Source organism: Perognathus longimembris, chromosome 18, assembly GCF_023159225.1.
Source record: "Perognathus longimembris pacificus isolate PPM17 chromosome 18, ASM2315922v1, whole genome shotgun sequence".
NCBI classification, from domain to species: domain Eukaryota; kingdom Metazoa; phylum Chordata; class Mammalia; order Rodentia; family Heteromyidae; genus Perognathus; species Perognathus longimembris.
The window spans coordinates 26,520,738-26,548,555 of NC_063178.1; the positions used below are offsets into that span (position 1 = coordinate 26,520,738).

Here is a 27,818-nt window from a genome sequence, read left to right on the forward strand (position 1 = left end):
TTTCTATAAATATCCAACAAGCTAGTTCTAAGTTAAACCATTATTTTATTATTTTGTGTTACAGCCTATAGATTGGGAAACAATAATATCAGTATATTTAGAATTAGTTTGCTATATTAAGGAAGTTAGTAACATACACCTTATTAAGAGAAAAATAAGAAGCGTAAACAGCAATATGAACCTTAATAAAATGGAGCCATGTATGCTGTCATTCCACATTTGGATTCCTTTATAAAAAATATTTTTTCCAATCCACATCCTTGTTAAAAACTAAGAACTTTTAATGTAAACTATTATTTAGTAAATATTCTTTATTTCATCAGTTCTCCCCCACCCCTTTTTATAGCCTGCCTTCATTCTCTCTGCATATTGAAAGAAGGTTGTCAGTTTTATTAGGAGAAAAATGTTAATGTCTTCATATCACTGTTGATTTTAGTGTCTTGTTTCTTTTAGGATAACAAGAAACTTTGAAGCTTAATAGCTTAATTTTGTTGCTCAAAGCACTTCAGTGAATATATGTACAGTTGCTATTTTTAGGACTCAGAACATTAAAGAGAAATCATGGATAATATTTGGTTTAGAATTGCATTAGATAATTGCTTTGTATTGATAGAGAATATATAACTATAAAAACATAAGAAAATCATGAAAAGTATTTTGAAGTGATTTTACTCAGTCTTTTGAATAAAATTCTCCCCCCCCCCCCCATCTTGAGGCTGCAACTCTGGGCCTAGGCTCTGTCTCTGAGCTCTTTTTGCTCAAGGCTAGCACTCTACCACTTGAGCCATAGTGTCACTTCTGGCTTTTTCTGCGATTTAATTGGAGATTAAAAAGTCTCACAGACTTTCCTGCTGCAACGGCTTGAAACAGTGATCCTCATCTCTCAGCTTCCTAAGTAGCTGGGATTATAGATGTTAGCTACCAGAGGCAAAAAGATTACTGAAGCAGTAGTTGTCCGTAACTTTTTTTTTATAATTCATTTAATAGCAGTGTTAGCACTTGTTGATTTTCTGTTTTGCTTAAGCACATATGCTACAGATTTATTTCAAGATATGTATATACTAAAATAACTTTTCAGCATAATTTGATTATTAATCACATTAATAATCTTCCAGAATGTTATGTGTTGCTTTACTTGTTCCTTATCTAGGTAAGTTTTCCTTACACTAGAAAGGAACACATTTCCAAAACATCTAAGAAATGATCAAGTATTCTTCTGTTATTAATACCTTCTAGCTTAACATAATCGCATTAAAATAGTTTTTTAGTGCAAAACTATTTTATTTATTGTCAAAGTGATGTACAGAGGGGTTACAGTTTCATACATAGCAAAACTATTTTTTGCACTAAGAATGGAGTAAACTTGAAAAGATACGGTCTGTTTCTTAGAGGTGGAAGACTCCAAGAGATTGTCAGGCTGTTAAAAAAAGATCTGTAAATAGTAGCCTTATAATAGTAGATACTGAAAAAGAGTTAAAAAAATTGCAGATATGGTAGGTAGTTCCACTTTAGATTGAAAAAAACTCTCTCTTGCACAGGGAAAACATAGGATTCATTTCTTGGAAGCCCTTGATCTGAATGAATACTTTGAATATCAAGTGAATTTTACATGCTAAACTTATTTTGGGGAAAGAGTAAAGCCATGTAGTTGTCATTTGCAAGTATACAAGTTAAAATTTGTCCTTGATGTGGTGGAAGAAAACTGTTTCACTGTCGTTTAGGTTGCGAGGGTACATTTTCTGCTTTTTATTGGTAATATGTGGTGTCACCTTCAATATTTAAAGCTTGTTTGATGGTTTTTTAAAAACTCTCGCTGGCAGTACTGCCAGAACTTGCAAAGAAGCATTTTTATTGACTAATACTTCGTTATGTTTCAAATAGTATTCTCCCTTCCAGCACTAATACTATAAACATGTTAATCAGTGTAGATAAGATAAAAAAATAACCAAATAGGAGTATACATTTCTTTTAGTAAACTACTTTTTAAGTAAAAGTTCCTGAAATGTGATCTACCTTATAGATGTTTTTAAATGTTGAAAGTATAATAGCACAAAGGAAATCTATAGTACTTACTATACTACTTAATAAAAATCTATTTGGCCAAAATACTCAATTATACAAAATAAAAAGCAACTGAAACAGCTCCTTACTTTTCATGTAGATTTTGAAGAATGCGCATTGCAGTTGCCAATTCCTTATATGTGTTTGGACAGCTCTATATCCCATTTGTTGTGTATAAGTAAATTTGGTTTTATATTATTGACTAGTTTTTATTAATATCCAAAACATGATCATAGAGACGCTAGTAAAACAGGCTGACTAGTTATTTTGTTTTTCAATAATTTTTTACGTTAGCTTTAGAGAACTCTTCTAAAAATAAGTTATAAATAACTAAAGTAATTGCATTTTATCTTTTACCATCCTATTGCCAAAATAGCTGTTGACACACTTTCCTCAAGTCTGATGCTGTTCCACTTGAGCAGTTTCTCCACATTTAGCTTCTTTGCATGAAAATTGGAGATAAGAGTCTCTTGAATTTGTCTGCCCAGGTTGGCTTTGAACCATGGTTTTCAAAATTTAGCCTCTTTAAGATTGATGTGAAACCAACAGCAAGCATAACTCTAAATGGTGAAAAACTAAAGCCATTCCCTTTAAAATCAGGAACAAGGCAGCAGGGATGTCCACTCTCTCCCCTGCTCTTCAACATAGTACTAGAATTCCTAGTCAGAGCAATCAGGCAAGAAGAAAATATAAAGGGGATCCAAGTAGGTAAAGATGAAGTTAAACTCTCTCTCTTCGCAGATGACATGATCCTATACCTAAAGAATCCCATAGACTCTACCCCCAGGCTACTAGAGCTGATCCAAAACTTTGGCAAAGTTGCAGGATATAAAATAAACCTTCAAAAATCAACAGCCTTTCTGTATGCTAACGACCCGAAGACCGAGGCTGATATCAGGAAAGGAACTCCCATTGCAATAGCCCCCAAAAACATAAAATACCTAGGAATAACCTTAACCAAAGAAGTGAAAGACCTCTTTGAGGAGAACTTTAAAACCTTGAAAAACGAAATTAAGTCAGAACTAAGGAAATGGAAAAACCTCCCATGCTCCTGGATTGGGAGGATTAATATAACCAAAATGGCATTATTGCCAAAGGCTATCTACAAATTCAATGCAATACCTATTAATATCCCAACACCATTTTTTGATGAAATAGAGGAAGCAATCCAGAAATTCATATGGAATAATGAAAGACCTAGAATAGCAAAAACAATCCTAAGCAGAAAGAACAGTGCTGGAGGAATTACAATACCCAACTTCAAGCTGTATTATAAAGCTATAGTAATAAAAACAGCTTGGTATTGGCACCGGAACAGGCCAGAAGACCAGTGGAACAGAATTGAAGACCCGGGAATGAACCCACAGAACTACGCCTACTTAATCTTTGATAAAGGGGCTAAAACAATAGTTTGGAAGAAAGATAGCCTCTTTAACAAATTGTGCTGGAAAAACTGGCTCAACACATGCAACAAACTAAAACTAGATCCTTATATATCACCCTGCACCAAAATCAATTCCAAATGGATTAAAGACCTCGAAATCAAAACAGACACCCTGAAAACACTAAAGGAAGAAGTAGGAGAAATGCTTGGGCTCCTTGGCGCAGGACAGAACTTCCTTAACAAAGACCCAGAAAGGCTACAAATCAAGGAAAGGTTGGACAAATGGGACTGCATCAAACTGCAGAGCTTCTGCACTGCAAAGGACATAGCTTGCAAGATAAACCGAAAGCCCACAGACTGGGAGAAGATCTTTACCGGCCATTCAACGGACAAAGGCCTCATATCTAAAATATATGCAGAACTAAAAAAATTACCTTCCTCCAAAACAAAACCGCAAAGAACGAATAGCCCGCTCATCAAGTGGGCTAAAGACCTACAAAGAGACTTCTCTGATGAGGAAATGAGAATGGCCAAGAGACATATGAAAAAGTGCTCTACATCACTGGCCATAAAAGAAATGCAAATCAGAACAACATTGAGATTCCATCTCACCCCAGTAAGAATGTCATATATCAAGAAAACTAACAATAACAGTTGTTGGAGGGGATGTGGCCAAAAGGGAACCCTACTTCCTTGGTGGGAATGTAAACTGGTTCAGCCACTCTGGCAAGCAGTATGGAGATTCCTCAGAAGGCTAAATGTAGAACTCCCCTATGACCCAGCAACCCCACTTTTGGGTATTTATCCGAAAAACCACAAACAAAATCACAGTAAAGCCACCAGCACAACAATGTTCATTGCAGCACAATTTGTCATAGTGAGAATCTGGAACCAACCCAGATGCCCCTCAGTAGATGAATGGATCAGGAAAATGTGGTACATATACACAATGGAATTTTATGCCTCTATCAGAAAGAATGACATTGCCCCATTTGTAAGGAAATGGAAGGACTTGGAAAAAATTATACTAAGTGAAGTGAGCCAGACCCAAAGAAACATGGACTGTATGGTCTCCCTTATTGGGAATAATTAGCAGAGGTTTAGGCAAGTCACAGCAGAGGATCACAAGAGCCCAATAGCTATACCCTTATGATCACATAAGATGATGCTAAGTGAAATGAACTCCATTTTATGGAAATGATTGTTATATCACAGTTGTAACTACTTTCAACATCCCATGAGTATCTGTAGTTTCTACTATTGATGATGTTCTTGTATCACCTTCTTGTGATTGTATCTACACTATCTCTGTAATCTTATCTGAGTATATTGGAAACCGTGTATACTGGTATTAGAATTAGGAAATTGAAAGGGAATTCCAAAATTGAGAGACAAAGGGTAAAATAAGAGAAACAACAACAAAAGCAGTACTTGAAAAACTGTTTGGTGTAAGTGAACTGAACACCTCAGGGTGGGAAAGGGGGAGGAGGGAGGGGGGTATGAGGGACAAGGTAACAAAGAGTACAAGAAATGTATCCAATGCCTATCATATGAAACTGTAACCTCTCTGAACATCAGTTTTATAATAAAAAAAAAAGATTGATGTGAGCCACCTGAGCCCAGCTGTTTTAAAGTTATGCAGGATTATTTTTTCGTGGATTATTCATATGTCCTTTAAAATAATTTCTGCTTGTTTTTGATGCTACTTTGTTGAGAATGTAGCTTTGAATGTAAAATTTCTTTGAATGTAAAATAAATTACATTTTGTTTTTTTTTTTTGGCCAGTCCTGGGCCTTGGACTCCGGGCCTGAGCACTGTCCCTGGCTTCTTCCCGCTCAAGGCTAGCACTCTGCCACTTGAGCCACAGCGCCGCTTCTGGCCGTTTTCTGTATATGTGGTGCTGGGGAATCGAACCTAAGGCCTTGTGTATCCGAGGCAGGCACTCTTGCCACTAGGCTATATCCCCAGCCCTACATTTTGTTTTTGTTCTGAGTATTGAGCCCAGAGTATACCTGTCAAGTTCTCTCCCAGTTAAGCCTACTTGCCAATCCTTTACACTCTTCTTGAATGTCATCTATTCTAGGACAAAAAAGTATCCTTTAAATACTTTCATATGCCTGTACTATTAGTTTTGAATGCTTTTTTTTTTTTTTTTTTTTTTTTTTGCCTTGGACTCAGGGCCTAGCACTCTGCCGAGCCACAGCGCCACTTCTGGCAGTTTTCTGTATGTGTGGTGCTGGGGAATCGAACCCAGGGCTTCATGTATGCGAGGCAAGCACTCTTGCCACTAGGCCATATTCCCAGTCTTGAATGCTTTTTCTTTTCTAAAAATACATAATTAATGAAGAGGACGAATGTATATAAGTAATAAACTAATGATATAAACTTTATGAAGTACCCTAAAAGTTAATTAAATCAATGGTTGCCGATGCAATTATAGTTTGGAATAAGAATTTTGCTTTCTTGAACTGGGGCTGGAACTCAAGTCCTCAGGCTCTCATGGGCTCATTTGCTCAAGATTGGCATGCTACCACTTGAGCTACACCTCCAGCCAGGCATTTTTCTAGGTTATTGGAAATAATCTTTCAATCAGGTTCACTTAAATCCTCCAGGTCTCAGCCTCCTGAGTAGGATTCAAGTACCTGACTTAGAATTAAGAATTTAAACACATAGTGAAATTTAAAGTGATCCGTGAGCGAACTTAAATATTAGAATACTTGTGTACAAATTTTTCTAAATTGTGGGTTTAAGGTTGGAGGCACAATTAAGTTTAGAACATTTAATAAGTATAATTAAATTAATGTGTTTGTAGAAAACTTGACTTGGTGTTTTTAAGTAGCTTTTGCTTTAAAAAGTCATGGGGCTTTCAGAGTAGAGGATTATAGAACTTTGTGCTCTATATTCTTCCTTTACTTACAGTATTAGGGATTCAACTCAGGTCCTTGTGCTTGCTAGGCAGGTACTCTACCACTTGAGCCATACCTTCACCTCTTGAATTCCTAAGTTTTTTATTATGGGTACTATTTTTTATTGTTATTCTATGATTAGTATATACAAATGCTTATTATATATGTTTACATATTCAGTGTGTATATAACATATGTATATGGCTATATCGAGGCTTTTGAAAGAGTCCTTATCAATGTAATATTTAATCTTTAAAAATAGATTTTATTTAAGCTGTTTTTTCCCAGATTGTCTTAATAGAGATCTCCACAAAGCCATATAGTTTTACAAAACTGCACCTGTTAAAGTTAGCAAAATCAGTTTAAATTATTCAGATAAGGAACTAGAAACATAATTATATATCCTACATTAATTGTTAGCTTATCAGTTGTTTTTAAAATAATTATTTTAATGTTTTGTTCAATGTTTCATACAATGATGTTCAATAATTTGTTTTGTTTTCATTTTATACCCAAACTAAACATAGATCTGGCTTAGTGTGGAATTATGTTTAGCCCTTGAAGAACAGTTGATTTCTGAGTTATCTAATAATATTATCATTCAAATAAGTGCTATGTAATAAAATGCTAGTTCTCAAGTTATTTTTATACTATCTCTCAATCTTTAATGTTCAGCTATTCTGTTAATTACAAACATTCAAACTTTGGCATAGTTACTGCTTTTCAGAGATGTCAGAAATCATTGCACAAAGTAGCAGGAACAAAGTAAATGACAAGCTTGTCACTTGTGGCTCACATCTGTAATTCCAGCTACTCAGGAGGCTGAGATCGGAGGATCATGATTCAAAGCCAGTCCAAGCAGGAAAGTCTGTGAGCCTTTTATCTCCAACTAAATACTAAAAAGCTAGAAGTGGAACAGTGGCTCAAGTTGTAGAGTGCTAGTCTTAATCACAAAAGGTCAGGAAGAGCACCCAAGCCCTGAGTTCAAGCCTAAGGACTGACACACACACAAAAAGTAAATGTTAAAGTATTGGATCTAAGAAGCAGGTAAATTCAACATCCCAGTGCTCTTCAAGTCAGTATTGATGGGATCAGTTTGTAAAATTTCTAATTCAAGACAGATTGTGTTTGGTGACTTGTAGTATACATTAAGAACGCAGTCAAGGTTAAGAGGTGTTCAAGTTAAAACTACTTGTACTTTAAGCAGTTTTATTCTTCATGTCCAGATTGGAGAGCTTCTAGGAAAGAGATGTTACTAAAACATGTAAAGTTAAGTCAGAGGCAATGGATTTTTAATACTTTTGCTTACCAACAAGTAGTGAAAAGTTTTTAAATTTGGGTGCATGTTTTGAGTCACTCTTTTCTATTACAAAACAAACAAAATACAAGATTCCAGAAAGGAAATTGAAATAACCCTAACCACTTGAAGAGTAAAGGTTTAAATTTGTTCCCTTCATGTTACATATATATTAGAATTTAAAAAAAAAGATTGCTTAAATAATTTCCGGATGTGTTTTGAGTGTAGTTTCTGTTTTCTTTCTCTGTTTTTAATTGACTTAATAAATGATTTAAAATTATTTCCAGATTTAGTGGGTTATATCATTCTGTTTTGAAATCCCTAGGCCTCAATAAAGAGGTTGCTTTCTAATGCCAAACTAGATAAACCAGTCCTCTAAAATTTTGGGATCCTTGGTAATTGGAAGAATTAAGGAGAAATGAAGTTTTATGGATTATATACATGTTTAATCTAGTTGCATATTTGTGTGCTGTTTTGCATAGTGAATCATTTATAGAATAGGTTTAATTTTATTTAAACTTCCTTTAGTTTTTTTTCTTAAGTGCTCCATACTATAAATATTCTTAGTCTAACAATATATATCCTATAATTTTATACTGGTAAAGACAAAAATATATTAGTCTGTGAGAATTTTTTACAACTTCCCCTTGATAATTTATATTGCACATTTCTAATTCTAATTTTTTTTTTTACTTGGGAATATTTAGTTATTTATCCAAGGTCAAGAAATAAAATGTTAACAGAAAGTCCCATTGTGTAACTATATCCCTAAGGACATCCATTATCCTGCCTTCAATATCATTGATTTTTTTATTTATTGATTTTTTTGGTACCAGTCTTGGGGCTTGAACTCAGTGCTTGGGTACTTACTGCCTATGATCTTTTTTGTTCAATCCTAGCACTCTGCCGTTTGTGCCACAGCTCCACTTCCAGATTTTTTTTGTAGTTGGCAGAGATGAGAGTCTCACAAGCTGGGCCCTGGTGGCTCATACCTGTAATCCTACCTACTCAGGAGGCTGAAATCTGAGGATTGCATTCAAAGCCAGCCTGGGCAGAAAAGTCTCATCTTTTTCATGGTTAATTGGAGATAAGAATCTCGTGGACATTCCTAGCTGGACTAATTTTGAACCACAACCCTAAAACCCTTTTGAGCAGTTACAGGTGTAAACAACTAGCACCAGGTTTCATTGATTACTGTTTTTAGGTTGGCTTTAAGATTTATTCTCATACAATAAAAGTTAATTCATGTTCATTACTGTCTAGTCCATTGTATGGATAGGCCCTAGTTTATCCATTGTACTGATGGTGAATATTTAGGTTGGTTCTATTCGGGCTGTTGTGAACAATACTTTTATGAAAATTCCTGTTCATGTGCTGAACTGAGACTAGAATTCAGCCTTAAGATGTCATTTGGCTTTTTCTATTACGGCTTGTGTTCTACCACTGAACCACACCTCCAAATCTGGCATTTTGCTAGTTAATTGGAGATAAAGTCCTATGGACTTTTCTGCCCCAGCTAGCTTCACACCTCAGTATTCAGATCTCACCTTCCTGAATAGATAGAATTACAGACATGAGCCAATAGTGTTCAACCATATATAACTTTTGATGTGTATATGTAAACATTTCCGTGCTCTGTATACTTAACAAATGAAACTGCTAGATCAAACGTTTGTGTTTGCTTTAAGTAGATATTGCCAGTTTCCAAATGGCTCTTCTTCCATAGATGTTGCATTTGCTCTGCATCCTCATCAACAATTATTATCTTATTTGTACAGATAAAACATTTGTAGAGGGGCTGGGGATATGGCCTAGTGGCTAGAGTGCTTGCCTCGTATACATGAGGCCCTAGGTTCGATTCCCCAGCACCACATATACAGAAAATGGCCAGAAGTGGCGCTGTGGCTCAAGTGGCAGAGTGCTAGCCTTGAGCAAGAAGAAGCCAGGGACAGTGCTCAGGCCCTGAGTCCAAGGCCCAGGACTGGCCAAAAAAAAAAAAAAAAAACATTTGTAGAATTTCATTCAGGGGGGAGGAGAGCTTGAACTTAGGGCCTGGTTACTGTCCATGAGTTATTTTTGCTCAAGGCTAGCACTCTACTACTTGAGCTACAGCTTCACTTCTGTTTTTTGTTTGTTTTTGTGGTGGTAGTTAATTGGAGTTAAGAGTCTCACAGTCTTTCCTGCCCAGGCTGGCTTTAAAATCCTCAGTTCTCAGCCTCCTGAGTAGCTTGCCATCTGACTGGAATCTTTATGACTTAAGAAAAAAAGTCATTTTTATTTTGACCATTCTAATAAGTATATAGTGGTATGTATATCACTGTGGCTTTAATGTGATTAATCCCATGAATCTTTTCCATGTTTGTTGGCCGTTGATTATACAAATATGTAGATTGTAATATTCCTAGGAAATACTCTTATATAGGAAAACAGGGAATTTGAATTTACTCATTATCTTACCTAATATGATTTTGATTCTTTATATTTTCAAATTACTTAAAATTACATTATTTTATATAAAGGTAGAAATATGAAGAGACATTGATATGGGAAAAGGGGTTAAAGTAAACATAGAATCAGTCATTGTATATTGTAGATATTTTAAAGGATAGTTACTTATTGCTTATCTGTCTTCTCCTGTTCTATCTGTCCTCCTCTGCTCAATTACATGTCTTTTCCCTTTTTGAGACCTTTGTACTGCTTCTGAAAAAGGGCATAAAAGAACTTTATTACCATCAACTTGTATCTTTATCCTTGTTGACCCAAACTGAATTCTGTCAACTATTGTTGGTATGATAGTTATTTCAAAATTTATAACATACTCAGCTACTTTCAATTTCTAATGACCAACCTATAGACTTAGACCTCCATTTTTTTCCTCTCTTTCCTGCTTGCAGGCCAGGTTTTCTCCCATGTTTTGAGTTCTGTTTTCTTACTCTGCCTCACATGCTCTGAAAATACATTGCTAATGATAATATCTATCACTTACATTTGAATTCTTCTCTCAACTGGAACCTTTTCATTGACATTTACATAGATACATTTCCTTAAAAAGGAAAGAAAACCTCCTTCAGCTGCATATCTCATTCCTTTCAGCTGCCAGTTTTCTTGAAAATTTCTCCTCATTTTCTAACTTCCCACTCATCCTTACCCAGCCATAGTTTGGCACCTGTGTCCATTGCTATATCAAACAGCTCTCCTGAAGGGTGCCAGTGATCTTCCTAGTACCAGATCCAGTTTGATATGTTTCAGAGTTCATTTTACCTACAATTAATCTTCTTTTATTGTTGGAATAAAACCAAACTCTCTAGTTTTGTCTCTTCAGTCTTTGCCAATTTAACATTTCTTTTTAGTAAATAATTGGCATTCTTTGAAGCTCATTTAAGCCTGCATACATTACCACTCTGCTTGCTTCTTTAAGAAATCTCATTCATGCCTATGGTTTGATTTTTTTTCCATATATGAATGGCTTCTAAATTTATATGTCTAGCACAGACTACTTTGAGCTTAAAACCTGTATACCCAGATGTTTAATTAACAGTTATACTTCACTATTTCAAAGACATCTCCTCCTTGGCAAATGCACAGTCTTCTCTGCCTTTCTGATGTTCTTCCACTGTTTCTTATATCTGAATGATAGCAGTATTTTACTCGTGTAAGTCTGGCACCCACAAGTTACCTACCATTTACAACCATGCCTCCAATGGAATTCATCAAGCAAGCTGAGTGCCAGGGACTCACACCTGTACTTGTAGCTGCTCAGAAGGCTGAGATCTGTAGGATCTTGGTTTGAGGCTATCTCAGGCACAAAAGTTTACTAGACTCTGTCTTTAAAATAACCAGTGAAAAGCAAAGCCAGAAGCATGGCATGTTCTATAAGCACAACACCCTGAGTTTAAACCCTAAGACTGGGAAAATAAACAAATTGGTTGCTATCTTCAAAGGAATTACAATTTACATTGTGAAAATCTTAAATTTTTCTTGAAGAGAAGGTAAAAGTAATGGAATATTCCATATGTATTTATATGGAGATAGAGATTTAACTCCCAAAGAGAGTTAATTCAGACAAATCCTCTGTGGAATGATAGTGGATTGTTTTTAACATTCCCTCATATTAATGTGCTTTTCTTTACTAAAGAATATGGAAAATTAGTAAATATCAGACTCATTTGCCACCAATGTTGTGGATACAGTGTAGCTTTCTTTGGCAGAAGATGGAATCCATGATTCTACTTCTTTTACTTTGTCTCTTCGCATGCATGGATGCTCCTGTCTGTCCTTTTTGTTGTTGTTGTGGCATGAATTTGTAACCTACATCTGCATTTATTGTGACCTTTTTTCTTACTTTGCTGGCTGTACAGATTAAAGCATACTAGTAGGAAATGGGACTAAGAAGTTAGCAGTAGCAGTTAACTGGTTGTGGGACTCAACTATGGGCCTTTAAGACTATCTTGTCTTAGGGAAAGAGGCTGCCAAGAACAAAATCGTCTCACAGAAACCATAGCAGGGGGAAAGCCTGTTTAAAAAAAACTGAAGCTCTGGAATTATGGATTGATGAAAGGGAATAAATGAACAACTATATTAAATGGATGGCAGATTTTAACTGTTCCCTGTCACATCTGCAATTTGTCTGAGCAAAGCTTTCAGATTTTTTTTTTTTTTTTTTTTTTTGGCCAGTCCTGGGCCTTGGACTCAGGGCCTGAGCACTGTCCCTGGCTTCCTTCTGCTCAAGGCTAGCACTCTGCCACTTGAGCTACAGCGCCACTTCTGGCCATTTTCTGTATATGTGGTGCTGGGGAATTGAACCCAGGGCCTCATGTATATGAAGCAAGCACTCTTGCTACTAGGCCATATCTCCATCCCAGCTCTCAGATTTTGACCCTACTGTTGGCAGGTACAGTAAGTAGAAGCAGAGGGAAGGATGAAAGATAGCAAAATGGCTGTGTGACCATTCTGTATATAAGAAATTTAGGATTAAATGTCTAAAGAGATACGTCTGGTATATTTATTTTAATTAACCTTGCTGGAGAACCATTTTGTTCATCTTTCCTAAGAACTATGAACTTTCATCATCTCACAGAGTTTTTTGCCATTTCTATTTTATTATCTTTGTTTCCTTTTCACTATCTTTTGGTTTATCTCATTGCTCTGTTTTTACTTTCTTGGGCACTTGGCTTATATATTTTGAATTTGTCTTGTTAAAAATATCATTGCATATATGATTTTCATTTTGTAATTTAATTTAATTTTGTTGGTCATAGGTCTTGAAAACAGGGCCTGGGTACTGTCCCTGAGCTCTTTTGCTCAAGGCTAGCACTCTACCACTTTCAGTCACAGTGCCACTTCTGGTGTTTTGAGTCGTTAATTGGAAATAAGCGTATTGGAAATAAGAGTCTCACAGAGGGGCTGGGGATATAGCCTAGTGGCAAGAGTGCCTGCCTCGGTATACCCGAGGCCCTAGGTTCGATTCCCCAGCACCACATATACAGAAAACGGCCAGAAGCGGCGCTGTGGCTCACGTGGCAGAGTGCTAGCCTTGAGCGGGAAGGAGCCAGGGACAGTGCTTAGGCCCTGAGTCCAAGGCCCAGGACTGGCCAAAAAACAAGAAAGAGTCTCACAGAGGCTTTTCTGCCCTGGCTGGCTTTGAAACGTGATCCTCATGTCTCATCCTCCTGAGTAGCTAGGGTTACAGGCATAAGCCACCAACTCCTGGCTTGCATATATTTTTATATAAGAACTTTGGTTCTCATAGATTTTATTTTGCTTCTCATTAATTTATGTAATACTAGGTTTGAGCTTGAGTTTTCTAGGCAGGGGCTCTACCTCTTGAGCCATGCATTCTGCCTGCTCATAGTATTTTATTTGAAATATTTTTATTAATTTCTATGTAATTTGTGATTTGTTTTTATTTCTCTCTTAAAATTCATAGGTTTTTAAAATTTTGCTTACTGATGTTTTATTAGTTTTTAAATGTCTAAAATACCTCGTACAATTAAAATGTATTACTTATTTTTTAAATGAGTTCTAAATACAGGATTAGTGTGTTGGACTAATATTTAGTGTGTTGTGCTAATAATTTAGTGTGTATATTAATAGTGTGTGTACTATATGTTTGTATACTTGTATGTACATTAAAGCAATCATTTCCAAGATACTGGTTTTGAAATTGTACTGAAATCCTTCATAGATTATATTCCATTTTGATCTAAAACTGTGTTAAGATCTGGAACAGATATATTAAAGTCTTTTATCATGTTTGCTTTTATCAAGTTCTTACATTGAGGAGCTTTTGTACTTATGGAGATGGATTTAGCTTGTTTAGAACAAAAAGGCTTATTACTATTTTAACTTTCCAGTGGATTAGACTTTTAACATTACCTACTAGTATTTCTGTTGCTTGGACTGTATTTGACTTTAAATCCCCTTTTCTGATATTTTATCAACACCACTGCATTTGTGCTTCTATCTTTGTTCTCTTGTTTTCAACTTTTGAGTTTTTGCATGTTTTTGTTGTTTGGTTTGATGATAATTGGAGTTTTAACCCATAATCTTACACTTGCTATGCAGTGTTGTACCACTTGAGACACCTCAGCCCTGGAGTTTTGTTTTTAATCTCAATTTGTTGATTAGTTGTAATTTAGTTAGGAAATTCTGTATTTGTTTGCATTTATTGAGACACTAATATATTTAATCAAAACACACGTATTAAAAATTACTAATCACAATATATTTACATATCATATTGACTCTAGAGCCTACTTTATTGTATTTATTATTTTATTTACCATGAGAAATTATTTATTTTGTGCTGCTGGAGATTGAACCTAGCACTAACACCTCTGTACTACTCCCAGGCCCTTTGTTTAAATTTTAAAAACATTTTTTCTCGGGGCTGGGGATGTGGCTTCGGGTTAGAGTGCTAATAGCATGCACGAAGCCCTGGGTTTCATTCCTCAGCACCACATAAGCAGAAAAAGCCAGAAGTGGCACTGTGATTCAAGTGGTAGAGTGCTTGAGCAAAAAGAAGCCAGGGACAGTGCTCAGGCCCCCAGTCCAAGCCCCATGACTGGCAAAACCAAAACCAAACAAGCAAAAAAAAAAACATTTTTCTTTTCAGTTTATTTAAAATTTTCATCTGGCATAAAATCCTGTAATCCCAATGATATTATTTGATAAATGTAAGTTTTCTGCCCTGTCTAGAACCCTTACCAGAAATAACTTTCTATAAATGTTTGATGCTAGATTGAGCTTTTAATCTGAAGTAACAAATGTGAAAATGTCACAAAGACATAGTGAAGAAGTTTACATACACGTACTTATTATAAGACAGTTAGTTGGTCTTGGTTAGTAATGCTTCACACATTAAGGTTCTCCAAGTCATCCAGAGTTTGTTCTTGAGTTCTCTTTTCAAGTCAATAGCCAGTATTTTCTTTGGAGAGATCCTTGATAAGGTGCTTTTGATTTTTGTTTTGGGTAAACTAGCCAAATGTTTCTGTATAATCTGGCAGATTAAAAAGATAGATGCTACGTTATGGAGACACTGTGTAAGTAGAATGAGTTGTATATTATTAGCAATCTATTGATATTAACCAGGAGTCAGCAAACTACAAGGCATTGGCCAGAACCATCTAGGACTTGTTTTTGCAAATAAAGTTATTGAAATAATACCACACTTACTTGTTTTTATATTATATAGCTACTTCTCATTACAATGGAATAGGCTGCTAGTTCTGCCTGAGACTATTTAGCTTACAAAGCCTAAAATATTTACTCTCTTGGCCTTTTTAGAAAGTTTCCAATCCTTCCCTGTTGAAAAAAAATCTTGAATCACCTAAGGTAGAGTTTTCAGTGCTGTTGCACAGCAAACCTTTTTGTGCTGTTTGTGCATTGGTAGAGCACTTCCTCAGCATGTACAGGTTACACTCCAGCATCACATACAAATACACAAAGAGAAACTTTATGAGGATAGGGACTCTGTTCCTATTGCATCACCAGTGTTAGTACATAGTACAAGTATTCAGTAAACATTATATAATTTTTAATTAAAAGCTCCAAATCTGTTTTAATTTCCATTCCCTAGCCCTCATTATTTAAAAGTGTGAATTCAAGTAAACTGCAAATCAGGTTTGATACTAAAATGAAAGAGAAATGGTGACTTTCTAGCTTCCACATTATAATAACTTTCATTTATTTAATACTTGTTATATGCCAGAGAGTGAAATAAGTACACCATAATGTATCATAGCAGTCTTTTAGATGCTGTAGCATGACTATCCCATTTGACAAGTGATAGATTAAAAAGTAGGTAATTTGCTCAAAATGGCATTGCTAATAAGTGGCTAATCATTTTGAAACTCATCTTTATTATAAGCATTGTACTGAATGAAAAGGGGCTACCTCTACGTGTAATATGGGTAAAGTTTCTTTGAAATATGTTCCAGTCTTATAGACATTAGCCTTACTGGATTTTGTTCACTATTTTGTTTTAAATTTTTGCTTTGCTTTGGGTTTTTTTGTTGGTACTGGGAATTAAACTCAGGGCTTCACTGAGGCACTCTACTACTTGAGTCATGTCGTCCAGCCTCTTTTTGTAGTGGTTATATATTTTATTTTTTGCCATTCCTGGGGCTTGGACTCAGGGTCTGAGCACTGTTCCTGGCTTCTTTTTGCTCAAGGCTAGCATTCTGCCACTTGAGGCACAGCACCACTTCTGGCCGTTTTCTATATATATATATGTGATGCTGGGGAATTAACCCCAAGGCTTCATGTATAGGAGGAGGCAAGCACTCTTGCCACTAGGCCATATTCCTAGCCCTGCAGTGGTTATTTTTGAGATAAGGTCTTGCTGTATATCAGGTACTGGGGTGGTAGGTGCATTCCATTGCCCTCAGCCACTAATTGATGATACCTTGTGACCTTTTTCCTTAGACTGTCTGAACCATAGCTTGGATTACAGGCTTGAAGCCACTATGCACAGTTTGTAGAATTTTTAAAAATTTCTGTAAGGTAGTAATGTGTCACTTTCCAATTTTTGGTCAACTATGGACCACATATACAATAGCAGTCCTGTAAGATTTCAGTGAAGCTAAAAATCATTGGTCAGTGGCCTCAGTGTCAGCGCCATACATTATCCACATATTTGTGGTAATGCCAGCGTAAACAAACGTACTGCACTACCAGTTACACCAAAACATAACATAATTATGTATAATACATAATACTTGATAATATATTATTGTTTTGGATATTTATTGTTTGTTATTTTAAGACATACTGTTTAAAAAGTTTGATGTAATACAACAACCCTCACAAATTTTGTTTACTGTGACTCTTAATAGTCATTTCCTTTTGTGGCTGATTTAATCTCATGTTGTTTTGTTTGTTATAGTCCTAGGAACAGTAGGCTGTAATGGCTAGCTAGCTGTAAATGCCATGTAGTCTAGATGTATGATAGATTATACTGTAGGTTTGTGTAAGTACGCTCTACAATGTTCACTCAGCAGCAAAATCCCTTAAATGATGTATTCCTCTGAATATATCCCTGTTGTTAAGGGATGTATGGCTGTAATTTGAGCACTTTAACCTACTTTTCTCATTCTAGCTGTAGGTATATCAAATTTGTTGATGCTTTTAGAAAACCAACTTCGGTTTTTAATTTTCTTCTGCTTGCTTTGGATTCATTTGCTCTTGTTTTTCTAGCCTCAAACTTTATGGTTTTTGTTTTTTAGATTTTTTTATTGTTATTATAAAAATGATGTACAAAGGAGTTACAGTTATATAAGTCAGGTAAAGCGTACATTTCTTCTTGGACAATGTCACCCCTTCCCTCACTCCCAAACTTTAGTTTTTCTCCTCTTCCTCTCCTCTCCTTCCTCCTCTACCTTCCTCCCTCCCTCTCTCCCTTCTTCCTTCTCTCCTTTCCTTTCTTCCTTTTTTTCTTTCTCCTCTCTACCTCTTTCCTCCTCCTTTCTTCCTCTCCTTCCTCCCTTAACTTCCTCCCCTTTTGCCTTCCACCTTCCTTTCCCCTATCTCTCCCTCCTTCTGCCTCTCCTTCTCCTTCTGTGGTTTGTTTTCATTTTCATTCATATCAAAGTATTCCCTAATTACCCTAGTGATTTCTTTGCAATATTTTAAATTTTTTATTTTTATTGTAAAGGTGATGTAGAGAGGAGTGACAGTTACATAAGTCAGGTTATGAGAACATTTCAGTGCCACCTCTTCCCTTGTTTACTCCCAATTTTTTCCCTCCCACCCCTCTGCCCCCACAAATTATGTAGTTCATTTTCAACATAGTGTCTAGGGGCTATCACTGTTGTATTTGTTTATCCTTTGTCCCACTCTTTCTGTGCTCCCCCTTATCCTCCCCCAGACAGGTAAAGTTACATAGAAGACAAAAGGTACAGAAATCAAAAAAGCAACAAAGAAGAAAAACAAAATTAACAAAAAAACTTGTTTCCATTTCTGGGAGTTCATTTCTGTAAATACCATTTTAAGTGATCATATGCATGGGCTATTGAGCTTTTGTGATCCTCTCCTAAGAATATCCTACTTTGGTCTCTTGCTGTGTGAATGTTTAGAGTCCTGTTAAATTTATCATGTCCAAGTGTAATTTTTTGTTTTTCACCATTGATGTGTTTACTTGTAGATTTATGGGCACATTCTAATTACTACAAATGAGAGAAAACATACAACCTGTGCTTCTTTGGGTCTAGCGTACTTCGCTTAATATAATTTTTTCCAAGACTTTCCATTTCCTTATGAATGGTGCAATTTCATTCTTTGTGATGGAAGCATAGAATCCATTGTATGTATATGCACCACATTTTCTTGATCCATTTGTCCACTGAGGGACATCTGATTGACTTCATATCTTGTCTTATGATAAACAATACTGCAATAAACATGATTATGCTGATGGCTTTAGTGTGGCCTTGTTTATGATCTATTGGTTAAGTGTCCAGGAGTAGAGTTTCTGGGTCATAGGGAAGTTCTATGTTTAGTTAGTCTTTTGAGGAACCTCCAGACTGCTTTCCAGAGTGGTTGAACAAGTCTACATTCACACCAATGGTGTAGTAGTGTTCCTTTTGGGCCACATCCTCACCAACATCTGTTATTGTTAGATTTCTTGATAATGGCCTTTCTAATGGGGGTGAGGTGAAGTCTCAGTATCATTTTGATTTGCATTTCTTTTATGGCCAGAGATATTGAACATGTCTTCATCTGTTTATTGACTGTTCTTCTTCTAAGCCTTTAGCCCATTTATTAATTGGGTGTTTCTTTGAGGGTTTGGTTTTTTGGGGGGAGGGGTTAATTTTTTGAGCTCTAAGTATATTTTCGATTCAAGATCCTTGTATGATGCATAGCTAGTAAAAATCTCCCATTCTGTGGCTTTCTGTTCATCTAGCTAGCAAAGTCCCTTGCCATGCAGACACTCTTCAGGTTGATACAATCCCATCTGTCCAGTCTTTCTTTGATTTGTTGATTCTGGATCTTAGGAAGTTTTGTTCTGTGCCTAGGAGCCCTAATGTCTCCTCTCTGTAATATTTTCCTGGTATCTGGCCTTACATTGGTGTCTTTGATCCATTTGGAATTGATTCTGATGCAGAGTGATATATAAGGATCTAGCTTCAGTTTTCTGCATGTGTTTAGCCAATTCTGCCAGCACCATTTGTTAAAGAGGCTGTCTTTCCATCCTGTGTTTTTGGCGCCCTTACTGGTCTGTGGGTTCATTTTGGGGGTCTTCTATTCCATCTTTGTAATATTTTTATAAAACTGAATATAATATCTTTATTTTTGTGTCATTTAACTCAATAGGCAATTATAATTAACTGTTAACATTAAAGAATTAGAATATTCCAGAAGTTAATAGCCCAAAAGGAAATGTCCCAACAGGTGATAAAATCCTGACATTTTACTTTTTTTTTTTTTGGCCAGTCCTGGGGCTTGGACTCAGGGCCTGAGCACTGTCCCTGGCTTCCTTTTGCTCAAGGCTAGCACTCTGCCACTTGAGCCACAGCGCCACTTCTGGCCGTTTTCTGTATATATGTGGTGCTGAGGAATTGAACCCAGGGCCTCATGTATACGAGGCAAGCACTCTTGCCACTAGGCCATATCCCCAACCCCAATCCTGACATTTTATAAAAAGGCTTTTCTCTATCAGCATAGAATATTGAAACATAATGGGAAATTTTTTCTCTAAACCTTTATTGGTTTATTCTGGAGTACAGCTTACTGGCCTGTAACTGAAAATGGTCTTCTAACATATATATCTTAACAGGGAGACAACAGTGTTCTTCAATTTCTGCTTATTTGTGGCTGTTCTAAACTTTCTTCTGTCATCCATTTCTACTTCTTTCTGTCAGAGAATACTTATTATTTTAGTCCGTGTGTGCGCACATGCGCGTGTGCCTGTGCCTGTGTGTGATTGTGTGTATACGCGTGCACTGGAAGTTGAACTCAGGGCCTGGGTTCTGTCCTTAAGCTTTTATGCTCAAGGCTAGTGTTCTACCACTTGAGCCACAGCTCCACTTCTGGCTTTTTGGTAGTTAACTGGAAATTAAGAGTCTCACAGACTTTCCAGACCAGGCTAGCTTTGAAATCTCAGCCTCCTGTGTAGTTAGGATTACAAATGTAAGCCAGTGTCGTCCAGCAATTTTAGTCTTTTACAATGTACTGAGAGACTCAATTTATATCCTAACATGCCCATGGGGATGTTCCCTTGTACACTTGACCTAAATGTTTATTCTGCTGCTGTTTGTGTTTCTGATCAGTTTATATTTTTTGCTCTTTCCTTGCTTATTTTCCTGGTTGGTTCTATCATTACTGAAAAGTAAAACATTAAAATTTTCAACTATTTTTGTACATATGTTTCAAGTCCTGGGGCTTGATTGAACTCAGGGCCTGGTTACTGTCCCTGAGATGTTTGCTCAAGGCTAGCACTCTAATACTTGAGTCACAGCTCCCATTCTGACTTTTTGGTGGCTAATTGGAGACAGTAGTCTCATGGACCTGCCTGGGCTGGCTTCAAACCAAGATCCTCAGATCAGCTTCCAGAGTAATTAGGATTATAAGGGTGAGTACTAGCACCCAGCACAACTACTTAAATTTTTCTCTTTCTCTTGTTTTATCCATATTTGCTTTATATATTTTGAGATTCTGTTATTATAGACATGAGTTCACACACACACACACATATATATATACATATAGTTGAATTGGGTTGAATTTATGATCATTAGGTAATGTCTTTTCTTTGTAGTAATCATTAGTCTGTATGATGTTAGTAGTCTTTCTATTACATCTGTCTTTGGTTACTGTTTGCACAGAATATCTTTTTCTATCTGTTCACTTTCGACTTAAGCTGTGTCTTTGGTTCTAAAGTAAGTCTGTTGTACATACCATGAAGTTAAATCATGTTTATTTTTAGTCCATCCTACCAATCTCTGTCTTCATTTGGAGTGTATACTCCCTCTGGCACAAGGAACCATACCAAGAGCTTAGGATGGCATGCTCAAGACCTTTACTCTCAGAATCAGCTGACTGCAGATTCTTAAGTGCATGCTTGATTGCGGTAAACTTTGGTTTCTAGAGTTCAGGTAAAGTTGATTCTGACAGTTTTGCCGGGTTATTCACTCTTTCTGGGCCCTTAGAGTTTTCTATCCTGCCAATTTCACTGGTGTCTTACACATTTTCAATTTTGACGAGCATATTTTGCACTCAAAGTTTTTAAAAGAGTGACAATATGTCTCCTTTCTACAGAGGTTATCCAAGTGTTAAGGTAATTCAGCTTGCAAAGAACTGTAACACATTTAAAATGGAAAGGATCTAGCAAGTTAATATATTAGATCACCTGATATCAATATTGATAAAGATGACCACCTTACCCATAGCTCTATCAAAAATTTTCTAGTTTGGGCTGGGGATATGGCCTAGTGGCAAGAGTGCCTGCCTCATATACATGAGGCCCTGGGTTCGATTTCCCAGCACCACATATACAGAAAATGGCCAGAAGTGGCGCTGTGGCTCAAGCGGCAGAGTGCTAGCCTTGAGCAAAAAGAAGCCAGGGACAGTGCTCAGGCGCTGAGTCCAAGCCCCAGGACTGGCCAAAAAAAAAAAAAAAAAAAAAAAAAAAATTCTAGTTTGATGAATAGGGGAAGTGAATGTTTAAATTTAAGTCCCTAACAGAAATATGATATAAAGTGTTTTAGAAGAGACAGAACATATTAGGGTCTTGGAACTGGGTTTGGCATTTCATGCCTGTAATCCAACTACTTGGAAGGCAGAGATCAGGACTGTTTGAGGTGAGCCTGGGGGAAGTTAATGAGAACTCCACCTTAATCAACAAGATGGGTGTTGTGGCTCACATTTCTAATTCCAGCCATGCAGAGGCCATAGGTAGAAGCTTCCAGTTCAGACTGTCTCTAGGCAAAAACGCAAACCCTTACCTGCAAAAGAGGGTTGGGAGTATCACTCCAGTGGTAGAGTGTCTCTGCCTAGCAAACACAATAGCCTCCCTGAGTTCAGACTCCAGTGCTGAAGAAAAAAAAAATCACAAAACCAAACAAAAAATGTGAGTGTGAAGCCTGAGACAGTAGTGTGTGCCTATATTCTTAGGGCAGCAGAATCAGGCCCAGGAGTTTGATAGGAGCCTGGGAAACATAGTGAGACCCCCAAAATATTGCCATTATCAACAACAACACTTCCCTCAGACAAATTCATGTTGTGGTTTTGTGGATATGCTTCATTTAAATTATAATATTAATAAGAGTGTAAGGTATCCTCACTGCCTTCATAATTCTGTATCTTTTCGTGAAGTTATCCAGCCTTAATCTGAAGCTGCACAGCCAACATAGGAAGAACTGGCTCTAAAGCCATATATTCTGTGCTTGGATTCTATTTTTATTTATGTATAAGCAATGCAAACTTAAATATAATACTTAATTTTTCTGCCTCATTTACCTTATCAGCTGGATAATAATTGTAACTATAGGTTTTTTATGGCTAAAATAAAATCGAGTTATTAAATTGTAAAATAAATAAATATATAAAAATTTTGAGGTGCAACTTGTTTATAGTATGTCTTTCTAGATAGTAAAATTCCTCCAAGCTTTTCAACTGAGCATGGTTAGGCTTCTTTTTTCCCCCCTGTAAGGGTCCTGAGGCTTGAACTCAGGACCTAGGAGCTGCCTCTGAACTTTTTTGCGCAAAGCTAGCACTCTACCACTTGAGCTACTGCTCCACTTCAGTGTTTTGGTGGTTAATTGGAGATAAGAGTCCCATGAACTTTTCCTGCTGGTGCTGGCTTTGAACCATGATCCTTAGAGCTCAGCCTCTTAAGTAGCTAGGATTACTGACGTGAGCCACCAGCACCTATTAGTTATTTTTAAGTATGTCATAGGTCTTGCATTCATTTGGATTGAGAAAGATACTTAAGCTCTTATTTTGTAAGAAATCTACTTTTGTAATGATTTTCTCTAGTACAGTCCCAATTTAATAAAATCTAAATTTAAAACCCCAATTACAGAATGACTACTCATTTGTCACTTAGCCTTTTTTACTCGACAAAAAGATTCATCATATTTTTCCATTAAATAATCATCCCTTTCTACCACATATTGCTTATGTTAAATATAAGGAGCACATCTATTTCATTAAGCCAATTAGAATGGAAGAAACAACCTTATTACCTACAGTGCTTACTCTGCTCATTTTATAACTCCTTAGCCCTCCATAGTCACAAAATATTCACACTTAGGGTACCCTATTATCCTGAAACAATAAGTTCCAGAAGACTTAAGGAAAATGATTCATAAAGGGAAGCTTAATTCATTTTATCTTTCTCCAACTTTATTTCTTAACAGTTTAGTGTTAGGTATATAGGGTTTTGTGCTTTTTTTTTTTTTTTGGACTTTAAAGTAAAAGTAGTTTTTTGAATTTGTTGGACAAATTTTTTCTCAAGTATTATTGGAATATGATTAAACATAATGGACATAAAATTTTAAACCCTAATTTTGACAGTATGTTCTTTGTTATTATGCCTTTTACACTGATTATATAGTTAAGTTTTCCAAGTTTACCTACACACACAAGACTATATAATTTAACACCCATTTGTATCCGAGGTACTGAGTCACAATGACCTGTTAAACATATTTAAGCTATAGTAACAATAATTAAAAAATGTATTTCTTGGGGCTGGGAATCTGGCCTAGTGGCAAGAATGCTTGCCTGGTATACATGAAGCCCAGGGTTCAATTCCCCAGCACCACATATATAGAAAACGGCCAGAAGTGGCTCCGTGGCTCAAGTGGCAGAGTGCTAGCCTTGAGCAAAAAGAAGCCAGGGACAGTGCTCAGGCCCTGAGTTCAAGGCCCAGGACTGGCAAAAAAAAAAAAAAAAACCTTTAAAAAATGTATTTCTGAAAACTAGACTAGTAGTACTGAACATTGAAATTACTCCTTAAAGAACTAAAAAATAAATAATTTCCTAATTATAACTATTTTTGATAAATGGAACTGTAACTGCCTTTAAATGGGCATAACTTTTTTTGTTTTGTTTTGTTTTGTTTTTTCCAGTCCTGGGGCTTGGACTCGGCCTGAGCACTGTCCCTGGCTTCTTTTTTCTCAAGGCTAGCACTCTGCCACTTGAGCCACAGTGCCACTTCTGGCCGTTTTCTGTATATGTGGTGCTGGGGAATTGAACCCAAGGCTTCATGTATACCAGGCAAGCACTCTTGCCACCAGGCCATATTCCCAGTCCGGGCATATAACTTTTTGATACGTGAAATTGGGATTCCATTGGTTGCTGCTGGATAGTAAATTCAACCTAAATAACAATTAAGTACATATGGGATTCAGAAACTGGCTTTAAGGTTCTAAACAAAGACCTTTGAGGCATACAGATGCATTAATTTTTAATTTGTTTCTTTGATCTTTTAATTACGGAAAGATTTATTGGTTAATTTTAGGAAGGCAAGTGTTTGAAAAGTTTTGCCAAATACTGTCCTCTTTAAATGACTCTATGGTAATGAAAAGTTAGTAGGAGAGCCAAATTAGATTGAATAATTGTTCAGTCATGTGGGTCAGACTAGCTGCTTAGCCTGGTTGTTAGACTGATTGCTCAAATTACATTGCCTGGGGTCCTGCACTTGGTTGGCTGTCTTCTCAGATCTTAACAAGGTTCTGGGAATTTCTTTCTCTGACAAAGTTTGCTTTGTATTCCTCCTCCTGCCCCTCCCTTCCAGGATGCTTCATCTGCAGACATCAGAAAAGCATATCGCAAGCTTTCACTGACTTTACATCCAGACAAGAATAAAGAAGACAATGCAGAAACTCAGTTTAGACAAGTAAGTGAAATATGCTGTTATTTTGGGACATATGTGTTAATAAATCTATGGTAGAAATAATGACTTACATGTAGAATTTTTTCCATTTAAAAATGAAATAGTCCAAAATATGGCATCCATATTTTCTTTTTTTGTGAAATACTTTTTCACCAACATTTTATGTTACTCTAATCTCTTAAATTGTTGGACAGTCATAATTGTCATAATTATATTGTCTATTAAATGTAGCTTTTGCTTTTAAGAAGCATATGTATTACATACTTTTTTCAGAAAGATTCATTTAGATTTCAGATATTTTCAAACTTTTAGAAGTGCTATCAAAGATATAAAATGTTATGTTGGTTGCATTTGGGCAAATAGGGTTTTCTGCATGTGCATATTACAGCCTTCAACCTCCTGTGTGCTTTCTTTTAGTTGAGAGTATTTTTATTTTAAAGTAATGCTTCTGTTTCAGTTGGTGGCCATTTATGAAGTTTTAAAGGATGATGAAAGAAGACAGAGGTGAGTATTCATTTGTGCTTTTGAATTAAGATGTTAAAGTTCTATGCCACAGCTTTTAAGAGGAAAGGGTATAGTCTTAAGCATTTTAAGTATTTTATATTCATTTCTGCAAGGAAATGCATTGTTTTACAAATATGTGTTTAAATCAGAGTTAATTTCTATTTAAAATAGTCAGTAGGTTGATCCAGTACTTTTAGATTTAGGACCCATAATGTTAGCAAGTTCTTAATTAGATGAGATTTTTAACATGGGTGTTTATGCCCTGGGAAATGCAAATACTACTTGGCTTCAAACAAATGTTCATTCTTTTCCATGTGTCAGTAATAACTCCTATTTGTACTTGATCTTTCCTCCCTTGACCCTTCCTTAAATGTTTAAAATTAGCCTGGTAGCTATAGTCAAGTTAGGATAGTTTCTTGATGATTCGTCACTGTCCAAATAACCCAATTTATGAGTGAGAGCATAGACTTGAATGAGCCTATAGAAGGTTAGAGAGGAAGACAAATATTCATCTCTTCTCATTTCTTTTGTTTTCTTTCCTTTCCTTAACCTGCTCCAATAATTGGGTTTAGGGTAAATCACAGAGTGGAAGCAACTCAGAATTCTTTGTGCACCTTTCAGAAGAGTAGTAATGTATTAGTGGTTTATGCTAGTGATGTAGAGGAGATTTCCAGAGGCTCCTTTCTTTTCCTGTATTCCTATAGAATGAATGGAATGTTGTAGATACACTTATAGGGACTTCAAAGTTTTAAAAGTCAAACACACAAGAAGTACTTTTGAAACCACATCTCAAGACACACATGGACACACACAACTGAAACAAAAGTTTCATAAAACTCTTGTTGCAAGTGACATTGATTTTTCTATTCTGGGCTGTCTAATCTTTTCTTTTCTTTTCTTTTCTTTTTTTTTTGCCTTTTTGCCAGTCCTGGGGCTTGGACTCGGCCTGACCACACCTGGCTTCTTTTTGCTGAAGGCTAGCATTCTACCACTTGAGCCATAGTGACACTTCTGGCTTTTTCTGTTTATGTGGTGCTGAGGAATTGAACCCAGGGCTTCATGCATGCAAGGCAAGCACTCTACAACTAAGCCATTTCCCAGCCCCTCTTTTTTTCTTTTTGAAGCAATATTGGTTGTAGTCTACTGAAGTGATTTTATGAGACAGTAGTGAACCACATCTGAAATCTGTCTTCTTTTTTTGCCAGTCCTTGGACTTAGGGCCTGAGCACTGTCCCTGACTTCTTTTTTGCTCAAGGCTAGTACTCTACCACTTTAGCCAAAGTGTCCACTTCTGGCTTTTTCTGTGTATGTGGTGCTGAGGAATTGAACCCAGAGCATCATGCATGCTAAGCGAGCCACTCTTCCACTAAGCCACATTCCCAGCCACATTGGAAACATTGCTCTACAATAATAGACTATTTTAAAAAGAACACAGGTATTTGAGATTTAAGCTCAAGGTAGCCTAAATATCTATATCTTGTCTATGGAGCTCTTAAAAACTTAAATTATGTGACAATCTGAATCTTTCTTTAAATTTGTTGCCTGGAATTACTCTACATCCAAAAATGTTAGCTACCACTCTGGTTCTCATCATAACTGCTTAATTTAAATGCCTCCGTTTGTCAGATTGCAAAGCAGCAATTCAAGATATTCTCTTGATGTGGTCTTTGCTTTATAACAAGGACTGGCATTGGTCCAGGTCCCATAACAGACATTCCTCTGGTTTGAGATAATCTATTGTGCTGAAAGAGTTCTCCAAGTGTGTTGAAAGAAGTGTTGGTCATTCAATACATGTCTCCTAGTTGATTTCTCCCAGTGAGCCCCTTGTTTTGTTTCATACATCAAGAATGTGTGTGTGTGTAAAATAGCTTTATTGAGACTTCTAACATGTTTGGCATCAAATTTTGTTGCTGTCTTAGGAGTCAGTTTCTTTCAATTACTGAAATTATTTCTATCTTTTCAGAGCAAATAACTTCTTACATATAAGTTGTTTCTTCATTAAGATAGCCTCTTGAACCATCTTTTCAGGATTAGTTCCCTCCGCATTTAGTTTAAATTGTTGGTAGAAAAAGTGGATCTGACAGTTAACACCAACAGCTGTAGTTTTTACCCCTAGAGGCACTAGTAACTCTTTGGTAACTGGCTTTCCTTGAGGCAAAAGTCTTAACTAATCAAGCTGAGAATCACTTCTCTAAAGCCTTCGCCTGAGGCCAGGAGACCTATCAGTATTTAGGCCAATAGGAGAAAGGCATTTCTGTTGAGATTACCTTAAAATCATAATTCCTTAAAAACAAAAGAATTCAGCTTTATTCTTTAAAAAAGATCATC

General features: G+C 36.3%; 1 protein-coding gene across 1 annotated transcript in view; it reads left to right on the top strand.

Annotated features, from left to right (window-relative positions):
• Positions 1 to 27,818, top strand: part of Dnajc1 (DnaJ heat shock protein family (Hsp40) member C1) — a 139,205-nt gene that overhangs the window by 31,202 nt on the left and 80,185 nt on the right. Inside the window, exons 2-3 of the mRNA XM_048368017.1 lie at positions 24,888 to 24,989; positions 25,444 to 25,490. Coding sequence (XP_048223974.1) covers positions 24,888 to 24,989; positions 25,444 to 25,490 — 149 coding nt within the window. The remainder of the gene's footprint in view (positions 1 to 24,887; positions 24,990 to 25,443; positions 25,491 to 27,818) is intronic.